The sequence below is a fragment of the Sorex fumeus genome, unplaced genomic scaffold, assembly GCF_029834395.1.
Source record: "Sorex fumeus unplaced genomic scaffold, SorFum_2.1 ptg000025l, whole genome shotgun sequence".
NCBI lineage: Eukaryota > Metazoa > Chordata > Mammalia > Eulipotyphla > Soricidae > Sorex > Sorex fumeus.
Window position 1 is genome coordinate 1352111 of NW_026606082.1, and position 24138 is coordinate 1376248.

The 24138-nt window shown below is 58.9% G+C and overlaps 1 protein-coding gene across 1 annotated transcript in view; it reads left to right on the forward strand.

The window, feature by feature from the left end:
• ACACB (acetyl-CoA carboxylase beta) overlaps window positions 1-23694 on the forward strand; it is a 94292-nt gene extending 70598 nt beyond the window's left edge. Inside the window, exons 39-52 of the mRNA XM_056114498.1 lie at window positions 1327-1424; window positions 2747-2867; window positions 5409-5519; window positions 7585-7728; window positions 11408-11528; window positions 12398-12494; window positions 12809-12905; window positions 13289-13424; window positions 14177-14354; window positions 17544-17656; window positions 19416-19570; window positions 21068-21238; window positions 21324-21460; window positions 22269-23694. Coding sequence (XP_055970473.1) covers window positions 1327-1424; window positions 2747-2867; window positions 5409-5519; window positions 7585-7728; window positions 11408-11528; window positions 12398-12494; window positions 12809-12905; window positions 13289-13424; window positions 14177-14354; window positions 17544-17656; window positions 19416-19570; window positions 21068-21238; window positions 21324-21460; window positions 22269-22395 — 1806 coding nt within the window. The 3' untranslated portion in view covers window positions 22396-23694. The remainder of the gene's footprint in view (window positions 1-1326; window positions 1425-2746; window positions 2868-5408; window positions 5520-7584; window positions 7729-11407; window positions 11529-12397; window positions 12495-12808; window positions 12906-13288; window positions 13425-14176; window positions 14355-17543; window positions 17657-19415; window positions 19571-21067; window positions 21239-21323; window positions 21461-22268) is intronic.
• The last annotated feature ends 444 nt before the right edge of the window (window positions 23695-24138 follow it).

Sequence of the window (24138 nt, forward strand, 5' to 3'; positions counted from 1 at the left end):
CACATCCAGTGATGCTCGGGGGCTGTTTCTGACGGACTCAGAAGGCCCCCGGAAGTGTGGGTGGTGGAGTAGGGGCATGCATGTACCTGGGCACCAGCTTGGGCTGGCCATGTGTGAGGCCAGCGCCCTGCCCTCCGTCCTGCTTCTCTGTCCTCCTCTATTTTTATATTTATTTATTTTTTCTTTTTGGGTCATACCCGGCGATGCACAGGGGTCACTCCTGGCTCTGTACTCAGGAATTACTCCTGGCGGTGCTCGGGGGACCCTGTGGGAGGCTGGGAATCGAACCTGGGTTGGCCACGTGCAAGGCAAACGCCCTCCCCGCTGTGCTATCGCTCCAACCCCTATTTTTTAAATTCTAAAGCACAGGTGTTGATGCTGTGCTGCACATGTTGGTATTAGCATCTCACAGGTGGCCGTGGCCATTACGGAACTAGGTCTCCAAAGGTTCCTTAGGGCGAACAGCTTGAGCAACCCCAAGCTAACACACCTCAGGACCCTCCCAAGGGCAGGGCCTAAAGAGAAAGTGTGTGGGAGTTACACAAGAGCTCTTTGCCAGGGCCCGGGGAGTGAGCACCACACGCAGGGTGTCTGCGTTGCGTGCAGCCAACCCCAACACCCCGATATAGTCCCCCCCCCCCCCCGAGTGCAACCAGGAACAATTCCTGAGCACCCCCAGTTGTGGCTTCGAACGGAAAGAAGAGTTCCGTGCCGCTGCGCGTTCTCAAATTGCCAGGGATTCTGGATGTCCACCACAGTGAAGGACCAAATCGAAGGGAGAAAAAAAAAAAAGCAACAAAGCACCTTGGGGGGGGGGGGGGGTGGAGCCGCAGGGAGCATCATCCTGTGTGGGCAGAGCCCGTTTTCCTGGCGCGATACTGCCTCTTGCCTCGAGGGGGCAGGAGAGAGTCCATGCAGCCGTGTCTGGGCCTGCAAGGGGCCCCTGGCATTCAGCAGGGAGGGCGTTTGCCTTGCAGGCTGCCGACCCTGTTGACCCTCTTCGATCCCCAGTGTCCCATCGGTTCCCCAGGGTGCCGCCAGGAGTGATTCCTGAGTGCAGAGGCCCACCCTGAGCATCGCTGGCTGGGTGTGGCCCCATAACAAACCCAGAAAATCTCTAATGAGGCAGCAGGACCAAACCCGAGAGCAGGAAGTGCGGAGGAGTGGGGGTGCTGGACTTGGTTACCCACTCGCCTCAGTGAGAGCAGTTCGGTGCTCGTGGTGTTGGCGCGGCTGGGTTTGGGGTTGGTATGTGGCTGTGTGGGACAGTGGCTGGCAACACAGGGCCCTGGGCTCCCAGCCTCACTTGGGTCTGGTGTCTTTCAGGGCTATAAGTACCTGTACCTGACCCCGCAAGACTACACCCGCATCAGCCCGCTGAACTCCGTGCACTGCACCCACGTCGAGGAGGACGGCGAGTCCAGGTGACTCTCCTGATGCCCGGCGAGCCCCTCGCTGTGCCAGGAGGCTCGTGGTGGCGGCTGGGGGTGGTGGTGTATTTGCATAGGGGACCCCCAGCCCTCCCCCACTTTCATGGTGCCCCTGATGACTCAGTCCCCTTGAGAAATCTCTGTCCTGGGCCTGCCACAAGTCTTGCCTTTTGCTGGGAAACAGAAATTAGATTCGATTCCTTGTCACTAGAGCTGCAAACATACCCTACTTAGGGCTGGGTTGTTTGTTTTTGTGTGTTTGTGTGTGTGTGGGGAGGGTGTTGGGGGGCAGGGTTTTTTTTGGGGGGGAGGGCACACCTGCAGTGCTCAGGGCTCATTCCTGGTGAGTTCAGAGGACCATCTAGAGTGCCAGGGATCAATCCTGGGTCGGCTGCATGCAAGGCAAATGCCCTACCTGCTGCCTGTATTATTACTCTGGACTTTGATTATTTTTTTTTTTTTTTGGTTTGTTTTGTTTTTGTTTTGCCTTTGAGTCACTCTGGCTCTGAGCTCAGGGAACCATGCAGTGCCGGGGCTGGAGCACAGGCCTCCCGCGTGCTGAGTCTGTGCTCCCGGGCCCTGCACTCACATTCTCTGACCTAAGACAGAGTGGTCAGAGTGGTGACAGAGTGGTGATTCGTGAGCTGAAGTGGTGGCTGGGCTCCCCAGGAAGGTCCAAGGTGCCTGGCCCTGTCGGACAGGAAAAGTGTGAGGTTTGATGTTTGGTTGTTTTCCAGTGGAGCTCACCAGAATTACCCGGGCTGGGTCTTCTGGAGAGTTCTGGGGGAGGGATGTGGAAGGGGACACTTCTGTGGTTGGGGCCAGTGAGATCTGACTTGGGCTCTGTGGCGTCTAGATGGGCGGATGGGGCTTACAGCCTCCCGTTTCTCTGTAGGCCAGACTTTGGGGGAAATTCGTGAAGAACCTCGGGGCAGGGGTGCAGGTTTTGTGTTGCAGTTATTAATGCTTGTACATCCCTCTTAGAAATTCTTAGGGCCAGCTGTGAGGGTCCTGGGCCCCATCTTCCCTTTCCCCATTTATTTAATTTTTTTTGGCCTGTTTTTGGGCCACACCCAGCAGTGCTCAGGGCTCACTCCTGGCTCTGCATTCAGGGCTCACTCCTGGTAGACTGGGGACACCATAGGGGATGCCGGGAATTGAACCTGGGTCAGCTGCGTGCAAGGCAGGCACCGTCCCCGCTGTCCCATCTCTCGGGCCCTGGCCTTCCCTCTCCCCTCCCCCCCTGCCCCGGGCCCTGTACCTGTAGGTTCTCCCAGGCCAGAGCTGGCCCTGGAGCCTGCGTTGGGTGCTCACAGGTACGTCATCACGGATATTATCGGCAAGGACGACGGGCTCGGCGTGGAGAACCTCAGGGGCTCGGGCATGATCGCCGGGGAGTCCTCGCTGGCTTACGAGGAGATCGTTACCATCAGCTTGGTGAGTCTGTCCCCCACCCCCCACCCCCGTTTGATTCCCCCTCGAGCCCCAACTCCTGCTCGCGGAGACTCGACGACAGTCGTGAAAGGAAAGAGAAGGGACGCAGAGCTGTCGACCTGGGGCCACTTCTGTAGCCTCAGGCCCCCAGCCTCGGTTTTGCAATGTGTTGATTTTTTTTTTTTTTGAGTGGGGCGCCATGCTCAGGGGTGTTCGGGTGAATCCTGGGGGTTCTTCGTTCAAAGCCCGCACTGTGTCCCCTGAGGCCTCTCCCCAGCCCTGCTTTGGGACGGTGTGACGCCCCTCCAGGCTTCCCGTCTGTCCATCTGAATCTCAGCGCCCATCACGGCCAGAGAGGTGCCGCCTTACCTGCCCAAGTAGCTGTCACTCTGCCCGGCCACACCCACAGCCAGTTTGTAGGGACTGTCGCCTCCAAAGCCTCTTTCCGTGCTCCGGGCTCAGTTTCCTGGTATTTATTTACTTAGTTTTTGGTCCACACCCGGCGACACTCAGGGTTTACTCCTGGCGATGCTCAGGGATAACTCTGCACTCAGAGATTTCTCCTGGCAGTGCTGGGGCACCCTTTGGGATGCTGGGGTCAAACCTGGGTCAGCTGAGCACAAGGCAAGTACCCCACCCACTTGTCCTATCTCTCTGCCCAGTTTGCTCATGTTTAAAAGACAGCAATTCACTACAGTGCTCTCTGCCTACTCTTCTTGACTTTCCGAAAATTACTTTGACTTTCCTTCTTTTTTTTTTTTTTTTGTAGTGGCAATAGTAGTAGCAGCGCTTCTTTTAAAAATGTTTTGTGGGGCTGGAGCGATGGCACAGCGGGTAGGGCGTTTACCTTGCACGCGGCTGACCCGGGTTCGATTCCCAGCATCCCAGCATCCCATATGGTCCCCTGAGCACCGCCAGGAGTAACTCCTGAGTGCAGAACCAGGAGTAACCCCTGTGCATCACTGGGTGTGACCCAAAAAGCAAAAAAAATAATAAAATAAAATAAAATGTTTTGTGGGGCTGGAGTGATGGCACAGTGGGTAGGGTGTTTGCCTTGCACACAGCTGACCCAAGTTCGATTCCCAGCATCCCAGAGGGTCCCCCGAGCCTCACCAGGAGTGACTCCTGAGTGCAGAGCCAGGAGTAACCCCTGAGCATCGCCGGGTGGGACCGAAAAAAGAAAAAAAGGTTTTGTTTGTGTGTTTGGGTTTGTTCTTCCCAGCAGTGTTCAGGGCCCCAGATGCCACACTGTGCCCTGGCCAGCCAGGTCAGACAGTTCCATGATTGGAGCTGGTGACACAGTGCTGCACCGGCTTTGGACAGCTGGACCACACCTGTCCCTGCTTGGGGGACCAATGTGGTGCCTGGGATTGAGCTTGGGACGTCCACATGCAGACCAAGCATGCTGTCCAGCTGATTAAGCTGTCTTCCTGGCAACCTTTTTCTTTTGGGGGGAGGGGCCCACACCTGGCGATGCTCAGGGGTTCCTCCTGGCTCTGCACTCAGGAATCACTCCTGGCGGAGCTCAGGGGATCCTATGGGATACCGGCGATCGAACCCGGGTCAGCGACGTGCAAGGCAAATACCCTACCTGCTGTGCTATCACTCTCACCCTCTAACATTTTATTTTCAGTGTCACTGTCACTGTCCTCCCGTTGTTCATGGGTTTGCTCGAGCGGGCCCAGTAATGTCTCCATCGTGAGACTTGCTGTTACTATGTTTGGCATCTCGAATACGTCACGGGAAACTTGCCAGGCTTTGCCATGCGGGCGAGATACTCTTGGTAGCTTGCCGGGCTCTCCGAGAGGGGCGGAGGAATCGAATTCGGGTCGGCCTTGTCGACCGCATGCAAGGCAAACGCCCTCCCGCTGTGCTATCGCTCCAGCCCAACATTTTAACTTTTACATTTTTATTTCTTTTTTGGCTTTTTGGGTCACACCCGGAGATGCTCAAGGGTTAGTTACTCCTGTCTCAGCACTCAGGAGTCGCTCCTGGCGGGGCTCGAGGAAACCCTAAGGGGTGCCGGGGACTGAAACTAGCTCAGCTGCGTGCAAGGCAGACGCCCCCCTTCACTGTACTGTCGCCCCGGCCCCAACCCCAACGTTTTATTTATTTATTTTTTATTTTATTATTTTGCTTTTTGGGTCACACCCGGCGATGCACAGGGGTTACTCCTGGCTCTGCACTCAGGAGTCACTCCTGGCGGTGCTCAGGGGACCCTATGGGATGCTGGGAATTGAACCCGGGTTGGCCGCATGCAAGGCAAACGCCCTCCCCGCTGTGCTCTCTCTCAAGCCCCCCCAACGTTTTATTTTCCATTTGGGGTGTTTTCCTTTCCCATCCCTGGCCTGCTGCTGTGCTCACTGGGGTTGCACACGTCCTGGCAGCCGGATCAGGGACTCCATGTGGGTGTCACACCTGCAAGAGGCACCACATGTTCAGGCTTTAAGCATTCTCCGCAAATGGCCGGCTTGCGTTTATACTCCGCGGCCCCAACGGTCCACACTGCCGAGGGCAGATCATGGAGCGGCTCCATCTCCACAGGTGACCTGCCGAGCCCTGGGCATCGGGGCGTACCTGGTGAGGCTGGGCCAGCGGGTGATCCAGGTGGAGAACTCCCACATCATCCTGACAGGAGCGGGCGCTCTTAACAAGGTACCTTGGCGGTTGGGGCAGTCGGGAGGGGGATGGGGGACCCGAGTGGGGCCTGGGACTCAGCCCTCAGGATCCCCCCAAGGGTGCGCTCCCTACTGCAGTGCGGCTTCCCTTCCTTCTGATGCCAGGCAGGCTGGTGTCTCATTGGCAAGAACATGAACTTCATAGATGAGCCCAAAGCAGCACTGTGGCACTGTCCTCTCGTTGTTCATCAGTTTGCTCCAATGGGCACCAGTAACGTCTCACAACAAATTGTGAGACTTGTTGTTACTGTTTTTGGCATATCGAATACCCCACAGGTAGCTTGCCAGGCTTTGCCGTGCGAGCAGGATACTCTTGGTAGCTTGTCGGGCTCTCCGAGAGGGGCGGAGGAGTTGAACCTGGATCGGCCGCATGCAAGGCAAATGCCCTACCCACTGTGCTATCGCTCCAGCTCGCCGAAAGAAGGAGGGAGGAAAAAAAAAGTCACTAGGGGCCGGAGTGATAGTACCATGGGTAGGGTGTTTGCCTTGCATGCTGCCGACCCGAGTTCAATCCCCGGCCTCCCATATGGCTCTCCAGGCACTGCCAGGAGTAATTGCAGAGTGCAGAGCCAGGAGTAACTCCTGAGCATTGCTGGGTGTGACCCAAAAAGCAAAGAAAAAAAAAAGTTAACTATTTCCTGGTGGAACTTACTGCATTGCTAATGTTTGCACTTTGAGGTATGATTTAGGAAGGCCGGAGCAATAGTACAGTGGGGAGGGCGTTTGCCTTGCCTGCAGCTGACCTGGGTTTGATCCCTGGCATCCCATAGAGTCTCCTGAGTACTGCCAGGAGTGATTCCAGAGAGTAGAGCCAGGAGTAATGCTGGAGCATCACCGGGGTGTGGCCACAGAAATCAAATCAAATTAAAAATAAATGGAGCAATATTGGACAGTGGGTCGAGCGCCTTTTAAGTGGTCAGCCCAGGTTCGCTCGCTGGCTCAGTCCTTGGTTCGAGCCTGTGCACGGCTTGGTGTGGCCCCAAACCCAAATATAAATAAATAAAAGATGACTCAGGCAACCAGGAGATAGCACTGTGGTTAGACACATGCCTGGCATCCACCAGACCCCGCTTCCATTCCCAGCACCGAGAGTGCCCCGAGCTTTGTCGGAGTGGTCCGAGGATTCCCCAGCCCCCCAAAGTCCATGCAGCATCATATCCTGGGGCCTTGCATCGAACTGGTTGGCTCAGAATTACCAGTGGGGCTGTGGGGCCTCCCGAACACTGTGGGGAGGTTCCTCCCACCCCTGCTCCCGAAAGAAGAAGAAAAAAGAATCATTCATTCATGTTCTGGTTTGGTTTGTTCGGGGTCCACATTTGGCAGTACTCAGGGGCTACTCCTGGCTCTGTGCTCAGGACTCACTCCCACTGGGGCTTAAGGGGGCGTGTGATGGCGGATATGGAACCCAGCCCTCCTACGAAGGGACTTGTCAGGCCAGGGACCCATCTCCTCAGGTCCTGGTTGGATTTCAAGCTTTACAAATTCTCCGCCAATGACTGAAATGGCATGATAAAGAGCAGGCTAGCAGGAAAAGACAGGAGGGGCTTTGCCTCCTCCTCCGAGTCTAAAGTTCTCTGTTTCTCTCTCCTGCTTTTCACGGGGAGACTCCTGGGTGAGTGAGCTCTTTGCTATTTGCTCTTCTGCATTTTAAACGTTAAGTAAAACGTTTCCCGCATGCCCCCAACAAACCCCAACAGTCTAGTGCTGCTGCAGCAGCAGCTGCCCCTGGGGACTTGTTGGAAGCGTGGGTTCTTAGGCCCCCCAGGGAGCGGCTGGCGGGGTGGGGATCTCCGATGGGGATTTGCCCTGGATGGAGGTGAACTGAGTCAGGAGCTGGCTCGTGGGCTGGTGGAAGGAGGAGGTGAAAAGGAGAAGCCTTTAGATTCCTTGCAGTGGGTGAGGGTGCCGCCCCCGGACCATCAGGACTCCGGGGCAGGGGCGCGTCCCAGGGGCAGCCAGGGGGGGTGGAGGCGCTGTGAGAGGTGCTCTCGAACAGGTGGCTGGGCCCTGAGCGGGCTGACCCGGCCTTGTCCACCACGCAGGTGCTGGGCCGGGACGTGTACACGTCCAACAATCAGCTGGGCGGCGTGCAGATCATGCACAACAACGGCGTCGCCCACATCACCGTGCCCGACGACTTCGAGGGCGTCTACACCATCCTGGAGTGGTTGTCCTACATGCCAAAGGTATGCGACTGCCGCCAGAGCCCCGCCCCTCATCTCGGGGCCACGCCCCTTCACCCAGCCCCAGGTACCAGGTTAGAACCACGCCCAACCTCCCAGAACCCCGCCCCTCCACCCAGGGCCACGCCCACATCAGGACCACGCCCTACCGCCCAGAACCCCGCCCCTCCACCCAGGACCACGCCCACATCAGGACCACGCCCTACCGCCCAGGATCCCGCCCCAGACCAGGGCCACGCCCTACCGCCCAGAACCCCGCCCCTCCACCCAGGGCCACGCCCACATCAGGACCACGCCCTACCGCCCAGGATCCCGCCCCAGACCAGGGCCACGCCCTACCTCCCAGAACCCCGCCCCTCCGCCCAGGGCCACGCCCACATCAGGACCACGCCCACATCAGGACCACGCCCTACCGCCCAGGATCCCGCCCCAGACCAGGGCCACGCCCTACCGCCCAGAACCCCGCCCCTCCACCCAGGGCCACGCCCACATCAGGACCACGCCCTACCGCCCAGGATCCCGCCCCAGACCAGGGCCACGCCCTACCTCCCAGAACCCCGCCCCTCCGCCCAGGGCCACGCCCACATCAGGACCACGCCCTACCGCCCAGGATCCCGCCCCAGACCAGGGCCACGCCCTACCGCCCAGAACCCCGCCCCTCCGCCCAGGGCCACGCCCACATCAGGACCACGCCCACATCAGGACCACGCCCTACCGCCCAGGATCCCGCCCCAGACCAGGGCCACGCCCTACCGCCCAGAACCCCGCCCCTCCGCCCAGGGCCACGCCCACATCAGGACCACGCCCTACCGCCCAGGATCCCGCCCCAGACCAGGGCCACGCCCTACTGCCCAGAACCCCGCCCCTCCACCCAGGGCCACGCCCACATCAGGACCACGCCCACATCAGGACCACGCCCTACCGCCCAGGATCCCGCCCCAGACCAGGACCACGCCCTACTGCCCAGAACCCCGCCCCTCCACCCAGGGCCACGCCCACATCAGGACCACGCCCTACCGCCCAGGATCCCGCCCCAGACCAGGACCACGCCCTACCGCCCAGAACCCCGCCCCTCCACCCAGGATCCCGCCCCAGACCAGGGCCACGCCCTACCGCCCAGAACCCCGCCCCTCCACCCAGGACCACGCCCACATCAGGACCACGCCCACATCAGGACCACGCCCACATCAGGACCACGCCCTACCGCCCAGGATCCCGCCCCAGACCAGGGCCACGCCCTACTGCCCAGAACCCCGCCCCTCCACCCAGGGCCACGCCCACATCAGGACCACGCCCTACCGCCCAGGATCCCGCCCCAGACCAGGGCCACGCCCTACCGCCCAGAGCCACGCCCCTCTGTTAATAGCCACGCCCATCCCCCCCCTCCCACACACACACCCGGGTCCAGAAAGGTTCTGCCTGGATTCACCTGTTGTAGGTTGTGGGTGGGAGGCAAACGGGCCCCTTGCAGACCGGGATGAGAATGATTTTTTTCTTTGCTCTCCCCTCGTTCTCTGACAATTAGCCCGGCACGGCTTATGTTCGGGCTTTTTGGTTTTGTGCGGGGACTGTACTCGGGGATCACCCCAGGTGGGGCTCCGAGGACCGTTTGGGGGTGCCAGGAATCGAATCTGGGTCCGTCACATGCCAGGCAAGCGTCTTGCTCAATGTTCTGTCTCTCCAGCCCCTGACTTTTGGGTTTGGGGGCCACATGTGGTGATGCTCGGGACTTGCTTCTGGCTCTGGGCTCAGGAGTGGCCCCTGGAGGTCCTGGGGAGAACATGCACGTTGCCTGTAAGAGCCCAGGATGAACTTGCACTGTGCTCTGTTCATGCTGCCTAATGAGAAGTCAAGAACTCGGAGGTAACTCAAAGGACGCGTGCACATGCTCTGCTCGAGGGAGGCCTGGGCTCATTCTCTAGGACTGCATGGCCCCTGATTACTGCCAGGTGTCGCCCAAACCTCTCCCCCAAATCAGAAGAATACTGTCCTCTGCCTTTGTGTAGCTGCAAGGGTATAAGGAGTTGCGAGTGGGGGTGGGGTGACACACAGCCATGGTTGGGGATTATGCCTGGCTCTGTATTTTGTAAAAGCCACGGTGTTCTCGGCCAGGCCCACGGAAGGGAGTGGGACTGCTCTCAGCAAAAGAGGTGGTGACTGCTGGCAGGGCCGCCGAGAATCCTTAACTTCCGCAGTCGAGCTGGGTTTGGTTCCCGGCTTCCTCCTCGCTGGCACTGTCCCCTCTCAGCAACCTTCCTTAGCCGCAGCTTCCTCCTCCGGGGGACTGGGAGAGTGACCACCACGCTGCCCTGCAGAATTGTCATGAGGATTAAGAGAGCTGGTGTTGGGCCAGAGTGATAATACAGTGGGTCAGGTGCTCCCGCCTGGCACGGATCAACCTGGGTTTGGTCCTCGACATCTCAGATGGTTCCCCAAGGCTGCCAGGAGTGGACCCTGAGCACAGAGCCAGAAGTCAGCCCTGAGTATTGCTGACTGTGGCCCCATCCCCCTCCAACAGTTTTTTAAAACTAAGGTAGGGACTGGAACGATGATAGTACAGCAGGCAGGGCACTTGCCTTCGAAGTGGCCAGCCTGCGTTCGATTCCATTCCATATGGTCCCCATGGGTACCACTAGGAGCAACCCCTGAGCATCACTGGGTGTGGCCCCCAAACCCCCCCAAAAAAAAACTAAAGGAGAGGGTAGCGCTTGGTAGGTTCGAAGTCACACAATTCTCGAAAAACGTTGCAGCGAGCTTGTCTGTACGCACTTTTCTCTTCGGGTGTTCACCACACAGCTGTGTGAGTCTGTTTCCTGTCCCCTGCACAGGGAGTGCCTTTCGCCTTTCTGGCAGACAGGGGGTCTTCGGAACAGAGGAAGGAGGTCCCAGGGGCCAGGCAGACTCTGGCTGACTGGAACATTCCATGAAGGCCAGGGGGATAGCTCAGTGGGGGGACATTTTTGTTTGTTTTTCTTTTTTGCTTTTTGGGTCACACCCAGCGATGCACAGGGGTTACTTCTGGCTCTGCACTCAGGAATTACTCCTGACGATGCTCGGGAGACCATATGGGATGCTGGGAATCGAACCCGGGCTGGCCGTGTGCAAGACAAACGCCCTCCCCGCTGTGCTCTCTCTCCAGCCCCACTTTTTGTTTTCGCATGTAGGAGGCTTGGGTTTGATCCCCAGTACCAACTCCCTGTCCTCCAAGCATGTCCACGAGTGACACCTGATCCCAGAGCTAGGAGGAGCTCCGAGCACTGCTGGGTGTGACTTAAAAGACTGGGGTCTGCCCCGCACCCCTGCTGTCCCCCCACCTGCCCTGTGGTCAGTCTCTTGTGCTCTCACTGGGAATGTTTCCTCCTGTCCAGGCCTTCGATGATAGGAGTGACCCCTTCCTGCCTTGCCCCCTTCCTGGCCTCATCGAACCCATCGGAAGTGGGTTCTGGAGTCCCTGAACTAAATTTCTCGAGATGGGGGCCGGGGGGAGGCTTGGGGGCACAGCCAGGCTCTCGGGGGAACCCGAGGGGAAGCAGAGTGTTGACTTCAACCCCCAAGTGGGGTCTGGATGCTGTGCCAAGCCTAGTTGCAGCTTCACAAGGCACGTGTTCGGAGCAGGCCATGGGCACCGTGTCCAGCACCGGACCCTGAGCCGCTGGCCACCCCGTGGTGGCGTCTCTTCCAGGACAACCACAGCCCTGTCCCCATCATCACACCCACTGATCCCATTGACCGGGAAATTGAGTTTCACCCGTCCAGGGCTCCCTACGACCCCCGGTGGATGCTGGCAGGGCGGCCGCACCCAAGTAAGTATAAAGGCTTTGACCAGAGGCCCGAAGCTTCTGTCAGCCTCGAGGAAGAAGCTGAGCTATAACTGGGATCTCTGTTGGCCTTGATGTGGCGGGGGGTGGGGGGGTCGTTCTCTAGGGCTGGGATTCCTGACTTGTTGTGTCTCTTGCAGCCTGATTTTGATCGTTGTTGTTGTGTTCTTATTATGTGTTAGTGTTGGGGTTACTCCTAGCTCTGAGTTCAGGAGACTGTCTTGGCAGTGCTTGGGGGACCATGTGGGATGCCGGGGATTGAACCCAGGTCAGCCGCGTGGAAGACAAGTGCCCTCCCTACTGTCATGTTGCTCCAGCCCCGCTGGGTTTCCTTCTATAGTTTGTTTTTGGGTGGTTCGGGCCAGGGGCTGGTTTTCCAGAGTGTAATTTTCCAGAGTGAAAGGAACACGGAGCCCCGGGAGGCCCCATGGGCTGTGTACGGGGAGGCCCTGAGTTCGGTCCCTGGCTCCAAGTGACCCTGGATGCCCCGGGTCCTCCCACGTCTCTGCTGGGAGTGACCTTTATTAATTTTTTTTTTCAAAATACAAAAGGCGGGCTGGAGCGATAGCACAGCAGGTAGGGCATTTGCCTTACACGCAGCCGATGCGGGTTCGATTCCCAGCATCCCATATGGTCCCCTGAGTACCACCAGGAGTAATTCCCGAGTGCCTGAGCCAGAAGTAACCCTTGCGCATCACCGGGTATGACCCAAAAAGAAAGAAAAGAAAAGAAAAAGAAGAGGCACGTGGGCTCTGGTGGCCAGGCTGTCCTTAGGCTGGGGAGCTGGTGTCCAGGGAGCACGGGGCACCGGCCCAGCAGCCATCCTTCCCCTGGGTTTCATCTCTCACCCACAGCCATGAAGGGCTCTTGGCAGAGCGGCTTCTTCGACCAGGGCAGCTTCCGGGAAATCCTGCAGCCCTGGGCCCAGACCGTGGTGACGGGACGAGCCAGGTAACCCCTAGCTGCAGCCCCACGCGGGGTGTCAGGACTCCCCAGTATCTGGGCAGTGACCTCCACCCCAGGACACTTCCCCTGCGTGGGGCCTGGCTGGGGGGAGGGAATCCGGATCACTCAGCGGATTCGGGGGTCTCCGCCGAGCTTGGGCTGAGGGTCAGGCCCCAGAACCCGCTGTAGTGTCCCCCTCGGGGGATCAGAGGGCAGCCCCGGTGCTTGCCCCAGGAAACCTCAGGACTGTGCCCCTCAGGCACAGGCAGGGTCAGGCGGGGCTACCACCAACACTTGGTTCCCTGCACCCCACCTTCCAGGCTGGGGGGCATCCCGGTGGGAGTGATCGCTGTGGAGACGCGGACCGTGGAGGTAGCCGTGCCCGCAGACCCCGCCAACCTGGATTCCGAGGCCAAGGTGAGGGGGGCTGGCCCCGCTGGTGGGGGCGAGTGCCCTGGGCCCCCGGTTTTCTCTGGTTGTTCCCGCCGTGCGGGTTGTGGAAGGGGCTGTCACCGTCTTTTTCCTCCTGAGAGAAGAGCAGGGCTCTGTGAAGCAGTGCCACCACGGGGGCATGGCACAGAGGGAGGCAGGCCCTGCCCCAGCCAGGCAACTGCCCACCTGCTGGGCACCCTTGAAGCCTGGAGAGGGGCTCCTGGACCCCCGTGGGGCTGCGTGGGAGGGGCAGACAGCCCCTCGGGGCAAGAGGTGGACCCTCCCTCCAAAGTCCCCACCCCTGCCCAGCTGCTGTCTCTGGTCCCCTCGGGCCCCGACACTCTGACCCTGGCGACTCCGTGTTCTAGATCATTCAGCAGGCGGGCCAGGTGTGGTTCCCAGACTCGGCCTTCAAGACGGCCCAGGCCATCAAGGACTTCAACCGGGAGAAGCTGCCCTTGATGATCTTTGCCAACTGGAGGGGGTTCTCCGGGGGCATGAAGGGTAAGGGATCTGCGCCCCCTGGGTACCCCAGAGACCAGGACATCCCCCCCCTCCCTGCCCCTCACTCAGACCCTCTTCCCACTCCCCGAGAACAAGAGCAGTTCCGGGAGTGTGCGTCCAATTCCCAGCTGAGGAACGAAGGTTCCCGATGTGACCGAGCGCGGGCCCCACCGTGAGGGGGCAGGTGCAGGAGGCCTCCGCGATCTTGGGCAGACAGAGTCCCTGGTAGTCACATCCTCGCGGGGAGCAGGGGACAGAGCTGTCCAGTGTCCTTAAGCCACTAAGCTCACTTCAAAACGGCGGCTCAAGACGTGGCCCTCAACGGCGCAGGGGAAGGAGCAGTGAACAAGCCGGCTGGGACTCCTTGCAAGCCAGTGACCACTCTGAGCCTCAGTTTCCCTCCCCTGCACAGGGTACTTCTCTGTGGGCTGAGCCTTCCCTGGTTTTGGGGGTGGTTCTATGCACTGACGGGTGAGCCAGGAAGGCAGCCCAGGCGAGGACATCTCCAAGGCAGAGTTGGAGGGAATTGTGGGGTCAGGTGTCCTGTTATAATGGGAACACCCAGGCCCCTCCTGCGCCCGCGATGTGCCCACGGGCCACCCCCCCCCCCCCCCATGCTGGGAGCTGGGAGCTGCCGGGATGCGTCTGTGTCCGGGCCCTGGAATGACAGAGGCAGTTGCGTATGACTGCGTGGACCCGTGCGGGGGGCCGGAAGACCCCTCCGCCCAGCAGGCGGCCACTGTGCTTTGCAGACATGTACGACCAGGTGCTGAAGTTCGGCGCCTACATCGTGGACGGCCTGCGGCAGTACAAACAGCCCATTCTCATCTACATCCCGCCCTACGCTGAGCTCCGGGGAGGCTCCTGGGTGGTGGTGGACCCCACCATCAACCCCCTGTGCATCGAGATGTACGCAGACAAAGAGAGCAGGTGGGTGCCCTCCTGCCCCACCCCTGCCCGGGCATCACCCAGCACCCGGAGCCCCGCCCCCCTGTGCAGGACCTGCTTTTGTCAGGACAGTTAGTGGCCGGTGCACTGGGAGGTGCTGGAGAAATGGTTCTTGCTCAACGGAGACTTACCTGCTTCCCCAAGAAACTTGCAATTAGGGGCTGGAGAGATAGCACAGCGGTAGGGCGTTTGCACGCGGCTGACCCGGGTTCGATTCCCAGCATCCCGTATGGTCCCCTGAGCACTGCCAGGAGTAACTCCTGAGCAGAGCCAGGAGTAACCCCTGTACAGCACCGGGTGTGACACAAAAAGCAAAAAAAAAAAAGAAAAAAAAAGAAACTTGCAATTAAAGGGGAAAAAAAAACACACAACTATGGGCCAGAGCAACAGAACAGCAGGTAGGGCGATTGTTTTGCATGCAGCCAACCCGGGTTCGATCCCCACCACCCCGTCCAGTTCTCTAAGCACTGCCAGGAGGAAGCCCCAAAGAAAGAAAGAAAAAGACTAAGAAAAGGCCAAAAGCACCTGCATGCCAAGGCAACTGGGCGGAAAAGGGAAATAGGACAGGGTCTGCCTCTCGCCTGACTCTCAGATCCTATAAACCGAGTCCCTCCAGGGCTGTGTGGTTTTTTGGTTTGTTTTTTTAATTTTTAATTTTTTTTTGTTTGTTTGGCTTCTTGGGTCACACCCGGCAGTGCTCAGAGGTCCTCCTGGCTCTGCACTCAGGAATTACTCCTAGCGGTACTCAGGGGACCATATGGGATGCCAGGATACCAGGGATCGAACCCAGGCGGGCTGTGTGCAAGGCAAACACCCTCCCCGCTGTATGATCGCTCTGACCCCCAGGGCTGTGCTTTATTCTGTTTCATATTGGTAAGGGCCTGGCTCGGTGCCTGGGTCCTAGTGGATGGTGGGGAACTGCTGGCTAAACTGATGGCCAGATCAGAGTTGGCACGAGAGGGTCCCAGTCCAAGAGGGGAGGCAGTAGGGATGTGTGCGTGTGTTAGAACCCTAGGGTGTGTGTATGTGTGTGTGTGTGCGCGTGTGTGCATGTGTGTTAGAACCCTAGGGTGTATGTATGTGTGTGTGTGTGCACGGTGTGTGTGTGTGTGTGTGTGTGTGTGTGTGTGTGTGTGTGTGTTAGAACCCAAGGCAATCTACTGATCTCTCTCTCAAGACCTCCCCTCTTCACCTTTTTATGGGGGAGGGCGCTCCCAAGTAGTGTTCAGGAGGCCCCTCGGCCCCTCCTCCGGGGATTCTCAGCCAGTGAGGCCAGTGACTTAATGCAAGGGCCTGCGGATGTGGCACTCTCGGGCCCCGCAGTGCCCGATTACCTGGGCCAGGCGACTCTGCGGTGCCCAGGATCTAACGCGTGGCGGGCATGCCAGGCTGATGTGCCCTAGCACTGTCCACTCTGCCGGTCCTCTTAGCCCCCTGTCGGGCGGAATCATCCTTTGGCAGCCTCCCGGAGGGCTGCCCAGAGCACAGTGCCCCTGGCCCTCATATCCGGCTACGTGCTGTGCACACGTCAGGCCTGAGAGCGGCTCAGCCTCGGGCCTGGGCCCCCGTGTCCGCCCTCTGACTCAGGCTTTTAATTCAGTAAGGGTCAGAGCACGCCCGTGTACCAGGCATCACGCTCGGCCTTGTGATGGGGGGCCCAAGGGAGAGGGGAGCGAATGAGCCAAACCCTCCTGAGGGGCGCTTTGGGGAGTCTGAGGGCATGAGCACCGAGAACGAGCTTTTTACACTGGCCACCAGGAAGCTCAGCTGCATAGAGAATATTCCTCAAGGGCCCCGAGCGATAGTTCAGCGGGAAGGGCGCTTGCCTGGCACGCGGCCAACCCGGGTTCCATCCCCAGCATCCCGTAAGGTCCCCTGAGTCCCATCTGGAGTGATTCCTGAGCATCACTGGGTGTGGCCCCAAAAATAAACAAATGGGGGGGAAGAAGCCTCCAGGCTAAGAAAAGGGAAGAGAGTGGGGGTGGGGAGTGACCAAGGGACCTTGGTCAGAAGGGGCCACTGTCTGGGCAAGGCTGAGGAGCCCATCTTAGATGTTCTCATGAAGCCGTGAGGGGGGCAGCTCTCCTGGGACCCTGTTGGATTCCTCGTGGTGCCTTTTTTGTGTGCGGAGGGGACCAGGAGCACTGTAAGGGGAAGACTGCAGAGCAGGGGCTGGGCTCCACTGCCTCCTGAAGCCAGAGGGCCTGCCAGCATTAGGGGAACTTTTACTTATTTTTGGAAAGTTCATTCTAACGGGTACCAAAGTCACAACTGTCGATGCAAGTTGATAATTTATTAGATAACAAAGCTCCAATATGAAAATCAAGAAGTATAAAAAAATCACGTTTTTTTAATTTTAATTTTAACTTTTTATTTTTTACTTTTTTTGGGAGGGGTCACATCCGGCGATGCACAGGGGTTACTCCTGGCTTTGCACTCAGGAGTCACTCCTGGCAGTGCTCAGGGGACCCTATGGGATGCTGGGAATCGAACCCGGGTCGGCCGCGTGCAAGGCAAACGCCCTCCCCGCTGTGCTAGTGCTCCAGCCCCGAATCACATTGTTTAAATGAGAAATTTGTTGTATCTCATCATGAGGTTCTTGAGTCCCTGTCTGAGAATTTGCCGGGCTGTTTGTCCTAGTTGAGTCTTCTCTTTTTTATTTTTTTTTTTCCTTTTTGGGTCACAGTGATGCTCAGGGGTCACTCCTGGTTCTGCACTCAGGAATTACTCCTGGCGGTGCTTGGGGGACCATATGGGATGCTGGGGATCGAACCTGGGTCAGCCTCATGCAAGGCAAACGCCCCACCCGCTGTGCTATCTCTGCATGAGCCTTCTGCATCATTATAATTGGGGGAGCTTTAAAGCACAGCTCTAGTTGCTTTTTTTTTTTAATTCTGCACTCATGGGTCACTCCTGGAAGGGGTGCCAGGGATAGAACCCAAGTTGGCTGAGTGCAAGGCAAGTGCCTTACATGCCGTTCTTTGTTGTATGGGCAGAGAGGTAGATGATCAGAGAGGGACACTGTCTTGCCCGGGATCACACAGCCAAGTCCTTGGAAAAGTGAATCCTGAGCCCCAGATTTCCCAGCTCTCTTGCCTTCAGCCCACGTCTTCTGGCTGTCATTTGGGAGAGTCGCGGAGACATTCCCACCCCCGCCTCTTCTTTTTTCAGGGGGGGTGTTCTGGAGCCAGAAGGAACCGTGGAGATTAAGTTCCGACAGAAAGATCTCACAAAAGCGATGAAGAGGATCGACCCAGTTTACAAGAAACTTGTGGAGCAGCTGGGTAAGAGGCTCTGACCGGCGTCTGCCTTGGGTCCGGATTCGGAGGCACCTCAGGGACGCAGCTGGGCGTGGGAAAAATCCCTCCCAAGCACAGCTGCAGGACTCGTGAGCACTGATCAGCCAGGGCCGTCGCGGCCCCTGGGGCCCCAGGACATCCCCCTGGGGGCCACAGCATGAGGCTGGCCAACTTGGGGCCACAGGAAGGGACCTTGGTCAGAAGGGGCCACTGTCTGGGCAAGGCTGCGGAGCCCATCTTAGATGTTCTCATGAAGCGAAATGCCTGAAACTCTGCAAACAAGAGTGATTCATTTCCCAGCACACACAAAGTTCCCAGAGGAACGTCAGCGTTTCTCACGGCGAAGCGTCTCTCTAGAATGTCCCACCATCAGACGTTAAATTTCCAATCACAGGACTTGACCAGTGTTGTGGAAGTGAATAGCTTTGCGTTCACACATGACTTTAGAGGGGATTCCTTTGAAATGGCCGTTACTGGGGCTGGAGCGATGGCACGGCGGGGAGGGCGTTGGCCTTGCATGCGGCCAACCTGGGTTCGATTCCCAGCATCCCATAGGGACCCCTGAGCACGGCCAGGAGTAATTTCTGAGTGCAGAGCCAGGAGCAACCCCTGTGCATCGCCAGGTGTGACCCAAAAAGCAAAAAAAAAAAAAAAAAAAAAGTTCGTTATTACTGTTATTAGTTGGCAGTGATTAATTCAGTAACGGTGCTGGCCACTGTATTTTCACTCCTGTCTTGTGTGTGTGTGCACAGCGTATTTGCACGCACACGCATGTGTGTGTGTGTGCGCGTGTGTGCAGTGTGTTGTACGTATGTATGCATGTAGTGTCTGCATGCGTGTGTGTACGTGCGTGTGCTCAGTGTATTGTATGTGAGCATGTATGTGGTGTCTGCGTGTGCGTGTGTGCACGTAGGTGTGTACCGCAAGCATGTGCAGTCTGTGTGTGTATGTGTGTGTGTGTGTGCGTGTACGTCTGTGTGCCTGCATGTTACATTGTTTTTTCCTGGCTTGGTGTGAGGATATTTCTGACTTACGAGACTGAATCCAGGAGTATTTTTTCCTTCTGTTTTCTGAGTTTAGGTGGAATCTCCATTATTTCTTTATATTTTAAAAAAAAGTTTTTTATTGGGGTCAGAGCAATAGTGCATTGGGGGGGCATTTGTCTTGCACGCGGCCAACCCAGGTTTCATCCTTGGCGCCCCAAACGGTCCGCTGAGCACATCCAGGAATGTTCCCTGAGTGCAGAGCCAGGAGTAAGATCTGAGCACCACTGGGTGTGGCCTCCCCAAGGGAAAAAGGGGGGGAGGGGATTATTGAATCATTGTTAATTAGTTACAAAGTCATTAATGATTTTCAGTTGTGCGTCCGGGGCTGGAGAGGGTGCAGCTGGGGGCTCTGCCTTGCACATTGCCGACCCAGGTTCTGCTGTCTCTGGCATCTCATATGCCACCCCCACACCCCAGCACTGCCAGGAGGGAGTGATCCTTGAGCCTCGAGCCAGGAGTGATCCCTGAGCACAGCCAGGTGTGCTCCCCCGCCCCCCCAACAGAGACTCAGCGGTCATCCCAATAAAGGGGGTCACACGTATTTTCGTTTCCCGGCTCACAGAAGCATCCGGTGGCCGTGGAACTCGCTGCGGGCGGGGAGTGTGTTTCCGGGCCCCACAGGATGCCGGGGTGCAGGTACCCGGGCGCGGGTCCTGATCTCCCCAGGCCTAACCCCGGGCAACCCTCTGCTCCTGCAGCCTCCAAGAAGCTCTCGGACCAGGAAGTGCGGGAGCTGGAGGCGCAGTTGAAGGACCGCGAGGAGCAGTTGCTGCCCATCTACCACCAGGTGGCAGTGCAGTTCGCCGACCTGCACGACACTCCCGGCCGCATGCTGGAGAAGGGCGTGATCTCGGTGAGAGCCCTGGGCGCCCCCGGTCCCAGCCTCCGGAGTCCCCTCCGGCAGGGTTGGGGTGGCTTTAGTTGGACACCCGGGGCCAGAGAGAGTGCGGGGGGGAGGGCGCTTGCCTTGCACAAGGCAGATCCCGGTTCCAGCCCTGAGCACTGCCAGGAGTGACCCCTGAGCACTGCCCCAAACAAAAAGAAAACCAAACGGCAAAGAAAAAGAAATCATATGGAGAACTATTTGTGGATTTATGTTGGGTTTGCGGTTACCTTTTTTTTAAGAACCTCAGGGCAGGGAGACATCATTGAGCTGGAGCTCAGGGTTCTAGCCTCTGAGCACCAAGCTGGGAGTCGCCCCAAATCAGAAACACAAAGAGGACCAGAACTATAGCACGGCAGGAAGGGCGTTTGCCTGGCACGCGGTCGACCAGGGCTCGACCCCCAGCATCCCATAGGGACCCCCAAGCACCGCCAGAAGTAATTCCTGAGTGTAGAGCCAGGAGGAACCCCCGAGCATTGCCTGGCGTGACCCAAAAAGCCAATCTAAAATAAACAAAGCCCCTCAGTGGCCAGTTGACTCTCTGAACCAGTAAATTCCAAATCCCCAGGGCTGGGACCAGGTATCAGCCGTATTGAAAATCCGCAGTCAGGGCTGGAGCGACAGTACAGCGGGTTGGGTGTTTGCCTTGCACGAGGCCGACCCAGGTCAGATCCCCGGCATCCCGTATGGTTCCCCCGAGCACCACCAGGAGTGATTCCTGAGTGCAGAGCCAGGAGGAAGCCCTGAGCATCGCTGGGTAGCCCTGCACTGTAGCACTGTCCTCCCGTCGCTCATCGATTTGCTCGAGCGGGCACCAGTAACATCTCACAACAAATTGTGAGACTTGTTGTTACAGTTTTTGGCATATCCAGTACGTCACAGATAGCTGGCCAGGCTTTGCCGAGCGGGCGAGATACTCTCCATGCTTGCCGGGAGGAATCGAACCCGGGTCGGCCGCGTGCAAGGCAAACGCCCTACCTGCTGAAGCATGGCTGGGTGTGACCCTGTCACTGACACCGTCACTGTCCTCCCGCTGTTCACGGATTTGCTCGAGCGGGCCCAGTAACGTCTCCATTGCGAGACTTCTTGTTACTGTGTCTGGCATATCGAATACGTCACGGGGAGCTTGCCAGGCTTTGCCATACGGGCGAGATACTCTCGGTAGCTTGCTGGGCTCTCCGAGAAGGGTGGAGGAATCAAACCCGGCTCGGCCGGGCTGGCTGCGCGCAAGGCAAACGCCCTACCGCTGTGCTATCCCTCCAGCCCCAAAAAAGAAAAAAAAAGGGAAAAAAAGTCCGCAGCCAGCAGCCAAGCTGGGAACATACCCCTGCACGTGTTTAGCACCATCAGGGATCATTGCTCCTCCCCGGGTCCACTGGTGACCCCCACCAGACGCCCTGCGCCCTCGTGGCGGCCACTCCCCCTACCCCGGCCCTGGTGCCAGCGGGTGTGACCTTGCCCGCGCAGGACGTGCTGGAGTGGAGGACGTCGCGCACCTTCCTGTACTGGCGCCTCCGCCGGCTCCTGCTGGAGGACCAGGTCAAGCAGGAGGTCCTGCGCGCGTGCGGCCCGCTCAGCCACGTCCACATCCAGTCCATGCTGCGCCGCTGGTTCGTGGAGACCGAGGGCGCCGTCAAGGTGCGCGGGTGCGCGCGGTGGAGGGGTGGCCGCGGGCGGCGGGCGCGGGGCGGCCCCCTCGCTGACGCCCCTCCGCCCCACCCAGGCCTACCTGTGGGAGAACAACCAGATGGTGGTGCAGTGGCTGGAGCAGCACTGGCAGGTGGGGGACGGGCTGCGCTCCACCATCGGGGACAACATCAAGTACCTGAAGCGCGACGCGGTGCTCAAGACCATCCGGGGGTGAGCTGGGGCCCCCGGGACGGGGAGGGACTCGACTTGGCCGGCTCCGCCTCCAGCCGCCCGCCCAGTGGCCTCTGGGACCCGCCACCAGCGCCAGGCCCAGGTGTTTGCTTAACACCCGCTGCCCAGTGGGGCTGGAGAGAGAGTCCAGCTGGGTGGGCGCCTGCCTGGCGAGCGTGGGGCAGGCCTGGGTTTGCTCCCCCAAGCCCCATCGGGTCCCCTGAATCCCACCAAGAGTAATTCCAGTGCAGAGCCAGGCGTTATCCAGGAGCACCGGAGGGTGTGGCCCCTCCCACTTCTGTTGGGGAAGGGGACCCAGAAGGGGGTTTCTGGGTTCACATCAGTCTCTCCTGGGGGGGTGCTGGAGCGGTAGCATAGCAGGTCGGGCGTCTGCCTTGCACATGGCCGACCCAGGTTCGATTCCCAGCATCCCAGAGGGTCTCCTGAGCACCACCAGGAGTAATCCCTAAGCATCGTCGGGTGTGACCCAAAAAAGAAAAGAAAAGAAAACAAACCCAGTCTTTCCTGGGGCGGGGGTAGGGTTGCCCCCTCTTCTGGGAGGCAGGAACCACCCGCCTCCTTTGGGGCCTTGAAACTGAGTTTCAGGGGAAGCCTCAAATTGTGGCCACCCTGCTAGTGACCAGCAGGGTCAGCTGTCGGCCCTCGGGGCACCCCAGTCCTCTCCCCCCACAGAACCATCACCCTCCCGGGGACCCCCACGGGGAGACGCTGGCCTTTCTGGGTTGCACCCCCCCAGGAACCCTGTGCAGGAATGACGTCACCCCTTCTCCTGCCCCCCTCCCCACAGCCTGGTCGAGGAGAACCCCGAAGTGGCCGTGGATTGTATGATGCACTTGAGCCAACACATCAGCGCGGCCGAGCGCGCCCAGCTGGCCCAGCTCCTGTCTACCATGGACAGCCCAGCGTCCACCTGACCCCAGCCCTCTGGCCACTCCCAGGACCACGGGCAATAGAAACCGCAGCGAACCGCCGGCCGCAACGTCTTGCCAGGATTTGGGGGATTTGCTTTAAAAGAAAAAAAAAATCTTGGGGCCAGGTAACTGGCCCCAGACTTCGGTCTCAATAAAAGGCTCCCGAGTGACCTGCCGGGCAGAACGAGCCGCGTCTCCCCGGGCCGACAAGGAGCGACCTTGGCTTTGCCTGAAGACAGCGTGGCAGCCGCATCCTGGAGTGGGATCGACCCGAGCACCCCCACATCCTCCTCCCACCCTCCCGGGCCTCGTGCGGGGGACCCGGGGCTTCATCCCCTTTGTATCGCGTGGCAGACTCTTATATTTTTTTAATTTCCAGGCCCGGCCTTGACGTCCGTGGCTATCTTGGCCCAATAAACAAGCCGAGGAGAGCTTGGAGATCAGATGAATATTTTTTTTTTTTCCCAAATTGAAGACTGAAATGCTCCTGTGTTCCCTGCCAGGCCCCTGGTGAACCATGAGGGTGTCAGGCGCTTTGAGCGGGGACTTGGATGGATGGAGGAAAGAAACCAAAGAGAACTGCTTGGCCACGGCTTCTGGCACATTCTGAGACTTCCTGTGGCCCCCGGCCCCCCGGCCTGCTCATCCCTTACCCTGGAGAACAAGGACAAGGCTGAGTGTGGGCGCAGGCGCAGCTGGTGGGACTTGCGGGGTGTGCGGAGGGCCTCTGCGAGTCCCCAGGCTCACCCCCTTACCCGCTGGCTTCTGTCCGTGACCGGATCGGACCCCAAGGGGCAGGGACTGGGTCGTGAGAGCCACCCACCGTCACCGTTGGCACAGACAGGTCTTTGCAACAGGCTCAGCCGCCAGTACTGGCCCCTGGGGCCAGCACACTCTGGGCTTCTGCGACCCACGCCGTCCCGGCCACCTGCCTCTGGCCAGAGGTGGGGAAGGGAGCGGGCCCCTCCGTCTGTGATGGGCAGTTCGGGGGTGCCACATGTTATGCCAGTTTGGAGGTCAGCGACGTGGCCCCCTCAGCTGGGATGCTGGAGGGTGTCCGAGATTTGAGAAACCTGGCGACGGCTCTGGTCAGGGCTGTGGTGTGGGGGCTGACGGGAGTGGGGTGGGGGGGAAGAGTCCTCCCCTGAGGGGAAAGAATCACGCTGCTTGGGGGTCCCGTGCGTCTCCTGTGTGGGGGAGGCCTCCCAGTCTTGGAGGGACAGTTTGATGACTATCTGTGACCCAGGAACGGAGATGGCAGAGGAACCCACCAGGAAATGGGTGAAATAAATTATTTTTGGAGAGAAACACTTTGGCCTTAATTTTTTACCTGGGTCCCCGAAAGCAGGTCGCCTGCCTGGGAATTCCTGGGGCTCTCCTTCCTCTGGAGACAGACTGACCGGTCCTCTCAGGAGTCGGCAGCTGGGGTCTGAGTTCTAGTGCGAAGGCCGCGTGTGGGGTCCAGGTTTGCCCAGAAGGCAGCTGGGACCATCTACAGAGAACCTTGCAGAAGGCGGGGGGTCCTTGTGATGTTGACGGGCCCCACGGCTGGCTCGCGGGAGTCGGGCAGGAGAGAAAGGCGTTCACCTCCCAATCCGCCTCTGCCAAACGGGATCTGCTAGGAAGATCAGGGGGTGGGGTTCCCCCTCTCCTGGGAGGCAGGGAGGTCGTCTCCTTTGGGGCCTTGAAACTGAGTTTCAGGGGAAGCCTCAAATCTTGGCTGGTAAAGTCTGTGATGAGCCCCTG